The following is a 7,159-nucleotide window of genomic DNA, read 5'->3' as shown; positions in this document are numbered from 1 at the left end:
CTTACCCATTTGTGTATCAATACCTACCCCTTCGACAAGGACCTTGTCCTCAAGGTCATAAATCAGTTTGAGTTCATCCCACTTCTCCCAAGAAGTATCATCCGGAGACAGCCCGTGCCATTGAACCAAGGCCATACGCGTAGGGGTGCCATCTATGGGCANTGTTTTCAGATCCAGAACTGCTAGAGGGGTGATCAAGGGATTGCTATCCACTGAGTCAGGCGGAAGGAGGTCAAACTGAGTAGGATTTGGCCNTTCATGATGTTTCAGCANTGAACAGTGAAAAACGTTATGTATTTTGGATGATGAAGGGAGCTCTAGTCTGTAAGCCACTGGGCCGATGCGTTCAATAACTTTATAAGGACCATAAAAGCGCTTGGCTAGCTTATGATACTTGTGACCAGAAATGGAAACCTGCTTATATGGCTGAAGTTTCAAATAAACCCATGTCCCTTCTTNAAAAACCACTTCCCTACGTTTCGAATCTGCTTGTTTCTTCATGCGACTTTGTGCCTTAAGCAAATTGCGACGTAAAAGGGACAAAATCTCTTCCCGGGAAGAAAGGACAGCATCACACCCTGCATTTNATGAAGTACCTTCTATGTATGATGGCAAGGATGGGGGTGGTTTTCCATAGACTACTTCAAACGGAGTCACTCCTGAACCGAAATGCCAAGAAGTGTTATAATGGTACTCGGCCCATGGAAGGTACTTGAACCAAAGACTTGGCTTTTGATGAACAAAGGCTCGCAGATATTGCTCAATAGTACGATTCATAACCTCAGTTTGCCCATCCGTTTGAGGATGATATGAGGAACTCATCCGAAGGAGTGTTCCACTGAATTTGAATAAATCAGACCAAAACCGGCTAATGAAAATCGGGTCTCTATCAGAAACGATGCTCTTGGGCAATCCATGATGTTTACACACCATAGAGACAAACAACTCTGCTACCTTGTAAGNTGTAAAGCCCGAATTAAGGGGCCCCAAATGGACNGCCTTCGAAAGTCGGTCTACTACTACCAGTAACACCGTGTAACCGTTAGATGGCGGAAGTCCAGTCACAAAATCTAGTGAGATATCCTCCCACACTCCGGAAGGAATAGGCAAAGGATGCAAAAGTCCCCCAGGTCTTGTTGTGCTATATTTGGTCTGCTGGCAAACGACGCACTGAGAAACAAANGCCTTAGTGTCCTTAGCCATGGATCCCCAAAAAAAATTAGCACTGATCCTCTTCAAAGTTTTGCTGACCCCCGCATGACCCCCAACAGGAGTCTCATGGAATTCTCGTAACAGTAAGGGAATAAATTTGGATTGGTTGCTGATCCAAATCTTTCCACGATANAGAAGCAAATCGCCATTCCAACGAAAAAGAGGATAAGAGGAGGGGTTTGACAGTACTTTATCCCTCATAATAATGAATTCAGAGTCCAATAATTGTGATTCCTTCAACTCATTTAAGAACACAAACTGTGGGGTAGAGAGCATATGTAACCCACCCTGAATTGGACAATCGGATCGCGAAAGTGCATCTGCCACCACGTTCAATCTCCCCAGTTTGTATTGAATCTCGTAGTCATAACCCAGCAACTTTACAAGATAGTGTTGTTGTTCCGGGGTCTGAATGACTTGCGTCAAGAGCTCCTTCAAACTCCTCTGATCAGTTTGAATGATGAAAAAGTGTCCCAACAAATATTGGCGCCATCGTTTCACTGCACTAGTGATGGCGTGGAGCTCTCGGACGTACGCGGAGGACTTGGACAATCGAGGACAGAACACCTTGCTAAAGTAAGCAATTGGGCGGTTGTCTTGAGTCAAAACTGCACCCATGGCTGTCCCTGATGCATCTGTTTGGACATAAAAAGTCTTATCAAAATCCGNCAAGGCTAAGACTGTGATGCTGGTCATGGCAGATTTCAGAGAGTCGAAAGCCTTCTGAGCATGGGTGGACCACTGAAATTGCCCCTTTTTAAGTAAATCAGTCAGAGGTTGGGTTATGGCGGCATAATGACGAACGAATTTCCGGTAAAAGCCGGTCAAACCCAAAAACCCACGTAACCCTTTGGTGNAGGTAGGGACGGGCCATTTAACCATAGCCTCAATTTTCCCAGGATCAGGAGACACTTCCCCATTAGAAACTATATGCNCCAAATATGCAATCTGGGTCTGAAAGAAGGAACACTTGTGAGGTTGCAAGAAGAAACTATTACTTGCCAAAATCTCGAATACTTGGCGCAAGTGAGTCAAATGTTGATTAAAGTCAGCACTGAAGACCAAAATATCATCAAAGAAGACAATAACTGTCCTTCGCAATAGAGGCCGGAAAATATCATTCATGGTAGATTGGAATGTTGCCGGGGCGTTGCACAATCCGAATGGCATTACACAGTATTCGTAATGTCCATCGTGAGTCCGGAAAGCTGTCTTTGGAATATCAGGGGGTTGAAGGCGGATTTGATGAAAACCTGAAGTCAAATCCAGTTTCGAAAAGCATCGAGCAGAACCCAATTCATCCAACAACTCCTCNACCGTCGGAAGTGGGAAACGGTCCTTGACCGTAATGGCATTCAAAGCGCGGTAATCCACACACATACGCCAAGATCCATCTTTCTTCTTCAGAAGGAGAACCGGAGAAGAAAAGGGACTTGAACTTGGCTGAATCCAACCAGAGGCAANCATTTTGGAAACCTGTCTTTCAATCTCAAGTTTCTGAAAATGCGGGTATTTGTAAGGCCGAACATTGACTNGTTNTGAATTAGGGAGCAACGGAATTGCATGATCAGTATTTCGGGGTGGAGGCAGAGAAGAGGGTTNAGAGAAAAGTGATGTGAANNAAGAAAGTAAATCACGTACTTTAGGATTAGGATGATCTGGAAGNGAGTTTGGAGTANAAGAAGGCCTTACCACCAANGAGAAAAACTGGGNTGTTGGATCTGCTCGAGCAACCCGTTTGAATTGATGCAGGGAAAGAGAAGTGGGNTNCANTCCAGAATCTCCCTTAAGCTCAATAAGGGATTGGTTGAATACAAACTTCATAGTGAGTGCTTGATAGTCCATTAAAATGGGCCCTAATTGCTTTAACCATTGGGCCCCAAGAACCACATCGGATCCGCCCATATCAAGCACGTAAAGAGCAATGTGGAACGAATGCCCTTGGATCAATAACTCCACTGAAGGGCAAACCTGTGTACACGCCAGTTCTTCCCCACTTCCAACCAAGACCTTAAGGGGGACAGTAGGGGATTGGGCCAAGCCCAAACGAGTAGCTACTTCTTTCTGGATGAAATTGTGTGTGCTACCTCCATCGACCAACACACGGATCGGGTGAAATGCAATGTGTCCAGTTAATCGGAGTGTCTCTGGAGCTCCAGTACCGGATAAAGCATGTAAACTGATTTGGGCTGGAGGGTCCAACAAATCCACAGGGGAGTTATCTAATTCAGGGACCCGATCGGAAAGCGGAGGATCCGGAAGGAAACCGCTGACTGGGTCATCTTCCTCCGAAATAAAAAGGAAGAAACGAGCCGGGCACCGATGCGATCTTGAATACTTCTGATCGCAATTAAAGCACAACCCCTTCTCGCGGCGGTCTGCCATCTCAGCTTCGGTTAATTGGCGGTAACGAGTCTTGGGGGTAGGAGTAGGCAACAATGGAGGTAAAGCTCGTGGTGGTTGTTGCGGTGGAGCGACGGTAACGATGCAGGTCAACGGTGGAGAGGACCAAGAGTTAAGTGGCCTAGGTCGCGGCACCCTAGAAATATCCAACAACCTCTCCTCTTGTAACCGGGCCAAACCCACCGCCGTGGACAGCGATTGAGGCTGTTGGGATGCTGAGTTTCCAAAAGAGAGAGGCGATTATGCATATCGGTCATTTGAGTAGAAAAAAGGGACATCTGAGAAAGTACTTCATCGATTTTGTTAGAAATGAGCGTGAAACGGGTACCCTCAGCCATAGAGAAAAAGAACAATGAAAGCACCAAATGATACTAAAAATATAAGCACTGAATTCGAGGTCAGGCTACCTCCTCAGAAAAAGGCAAGGTAAGAAATGAAATACTTCTCTGTTCCCTTTTTTCATGCACCGTACAAACATATAAGCTGATCACTCAAAATATTCCCTAGGACAGGTGGCACGTAGGCCAAATAAGATACTAACAAATCCTAACCAACTCATTCTAGAAGTATTGAAAACCAACATTATTGGAGAAAAAGATCAAACAAACGTAATCCACTAATGATGAATGAAATCATCCCAGCCCAACGGTTTCTTAGACACCCTCTTGGGCCTAGAATCAGCTCTCTTACCCATTTGTGTATCAGAAATAGATCAATTTAAGACCATAACTTTATAGTTATTGTTGATAAACTATAGAATACACATATTATATATGTTTAGTATCTCATTTAGAAAATCACATATATTTATATGATTATGACAAAAGAGAAAGAGTGTAAAAATCATAGGTATAGATAGTGTTGGAATGCTTAAAAGGTTTATATCACCCTGACAGTACAAATGACATCACATAGAAAATGATGGAAATGGCCACCCAATCAAGTGGTGCCACATCATCAAGTGAGAATTTAGCCATGTGGATGTTGAACATCACACAACATTGGTTTGTGGCATCCACCGCGACCTCTCAATAACTCAACTTGGAATGATCTTTTTTATTCTGGGCTAAGTAGCCACTTTCCTTGCTTTGTCTTTCACACGCTAACTAGACGCTTAAACAAGACAACTATCATGCTTTTGAATCATTCCCATCAAATCAAAATATATTATTACTTCTAAATTTCTTTCACAAACATACTCTATATTTTTTTTTTGTTTGGAAATCTCACTCCAGTCTCTATTAGTTGACTTTGTGTATATTGTTTGTAGAACAAGCTACCAATTGCATATAATTAAAGGACGTTAGTTTCAAAAGAAAAGATTTTGATGTTCTTCTAAGTCGATAATCCCATTAAAAAGATTTAACAATTGCATATGTATATGATCGTTTTGAGGTATTTGAATGAGTTTAGAAAAGTGAAGTTGGAGGTTGTGACGGTGAGCGTATGAGTTGTCCCTTTCCCTGGAAGAGGAAAAAATTGATTGTGAATGTGATGGTGGTTTAGTTGCAATTAGTCTGATGAGGATATAGGATTGGTGGTGGTGTTTTACCTTCCACACACGTTCATCTTTATATCATCACACGTCTAGCTGCTCAATATCCGTGACGACACAATGCCTTTTGCTTCCTTTGCTTTCCTTCGCTTTGGCTACGTTACATAAACTCCTTCATCAACCACCTCATTATTTCATCCACCGCCGTTCCCAAAAACCTTACCCACATGCCTACACCTGTCACATTACACGCGTCACCATCTTAACACCTCTTACGTGTCACTCAAACAAACAACTTTACTCTCACAAGTAGCCGATTTATTGGCTTCACACGTACCAAACTTTACCTTGCCCAATTCGTCAAATTCCTCCTTTCCCTTTCCTTTATGCGCGTATTTATATTTATATTTATATTTATATTTATTGGAAATAAAACAAATAATAAACGTATACACGAAATTGTAGACTAGATAATAAAGGTAGAAGAAATTTGTAGATAATACGAATTGAATAATCAATCAAAATCAGTAAAAGCTATATATTTAGAAAAAGAAAAAGAAAAAAAGAAAAATCTTGTCTGCACCACCACCACAACTGATAGCCTCCTATATATCCCACACCCGAACCACCCACCACACTTTCCTTCATTTCATCAAAACCAAACCCTTTTCTCTTTCTCTCCATATATCGCTTTGTCTTTTTCTTTTTTCCCAATTGGTGCCAACGGAATCGCATTTCCAAATTTCAAAACGAGAGAAACGATGCAGCGCCCGCAGCTGGAGGTGGAAGAACCTTCCTTTCATCACGAAAACCCATCCCCGTCTCCCAGTTTCAGCAGTTACTCCTCGGAGACACTCGCGGAGATCGCAGCCAGGGTAATTGAGGAGCTCCGCCGCGACCCTCATTCCCACGACGACGCGCTCTTTCCGGCGTGGGAAAACGACGACGACAACCACTTCACCGCGCAAAACAACGACTTCTCCGTACAAAACGACGAGTCCACGGCGCAAAACGACGACGATGACAACAGTTTCGAGTTCGCCTTTGTTTCCCATGACTTGGCTTCTCCGGTTTCAGCGGACGACATTTTCTACAACGGCCAGATCAAGCCCATGTACCCAATCTTCGGCGTTCCTTCTCACGACGACCTTTTGAGTGTTCCAAACACTATTGATAGTACCGCTACAACTCCAGAGGGGACAGTTAGACGGCGTCGTCTCCCTCTGAGGAAGTTAATGTTCGAGGAGGGTGAAACGGCGTCGTGCTCGTCGTCAACGGACGAGAGCGTTGACTTGGAGGGGGTGGCGGAAGGCGCGTACTGTGTGTGGACTCCGAACTCCGTCGGAAGGGAACGGAAAAAGAGCAACTCGACGGGGTCTGCATCGAAACGGTGGAAGCTTCGGGATTTGCTTCTGAGGAGCCACAGTGAGGGGAAAGATAAACAACAACAAAAACAGCAGCAAATGGTATTTCAGATTCCGACGAACAAAGTGAAACCTCAGAACGGAACAGTCGGAACGGAGCATCATGCGGAAGAGAACAAGAGGAAGTCTTTCTTGCCTTACAGACCAGAATTGGTTGGACTTTTCACCAATGTCAATGGGCTTGGTCGGAATTTGCGCCCCTTTTGATTTTTTCAACGCAATATTATTATTAGTTGTTAATTATTAATCCATTTAATATTTATATTCCCTGTTTTATTGGTACTTGATGTTCTTCATCTTTGGTTTGTTTGCATGATGTTCTGGTAGTTTTGGGGCGGGTATATTTGTAATTAAAGAGGATGAGATTGTTGTAGTGTTTATTCTTTCTATGATGTATATTATGTGGAAATTATAAGGTTTTTCTCGACGGTTTTGCTTTCTTGAAGTGGTAATGAGTTTTGAAGTTTGTGGTGGGGCTAGCTGGTTTCTGTATGAAATGGTGTGGTAGTGGAATTTGTATAGATTGGGTTGCTTTTGGGACTCCTAATTAATTAGTAGATGAATTTTTTAAGTCTACAATGTATATAAATAAATATAAAGGGTGAATTGCTTTCCAAGTTTAATC

At 43.1% G+C, this 7,159-nt stretch overlaps 1 protein-coding gene across 1 annotated transcript; it reads left to right on the top strand.

Annotated features, from left to right (window-relative positions):
- The first annotated feature begins 5,607 nt into the window (after positions 1 to 5,607).
- LOC106761171 lies at positions 5,608 to 6,955 on the top strand. Its single transcript, XM_014644689.2, has one exon. The coding sequence runs from the start codon at positions 5,872 to 5,874 to the stop codon at positions 6,739 to 6,741; it is 870 nt and encodes a 289-aa protein (XP_014500175.1). The 5' UTR covers positions 5,608 to 5,871; the 3' UTR covers positions 6,742 to 6,955.
- The last annotated feature ends 204 nt before the right edge of the window (positions 6,956 to 7,159 follow it).

The sequence above is a fragment of the Vigna radiata genome, chromosome 5, assembly GCF_000741045.1.
Source record: "Vigna radiata var. radiata cultivar VC1973A chromosome 5, Vradiata_ver6, whole genome shotgun sequence".
Taxonomy (NCBI): Eukaryota; Viridiplantae; Streptophyta; class Magnoliopsida; order Fabales; family Fabaceae; genus Vigna; species Vigna radiata.
This window is presented reverse-complemented; position numbering and strand designations above follow the sequence as displayed.

What these genes read in the sequence shown, in the direction of transcription:
- LOC106761171 (XM_014644689.2), top strand. Translation starts at nt 5,872, where the DNA reads ATGCAGCGCCCGCAGCTGGAGGTGGAAGAACCTTCCTTTCATCACGAA.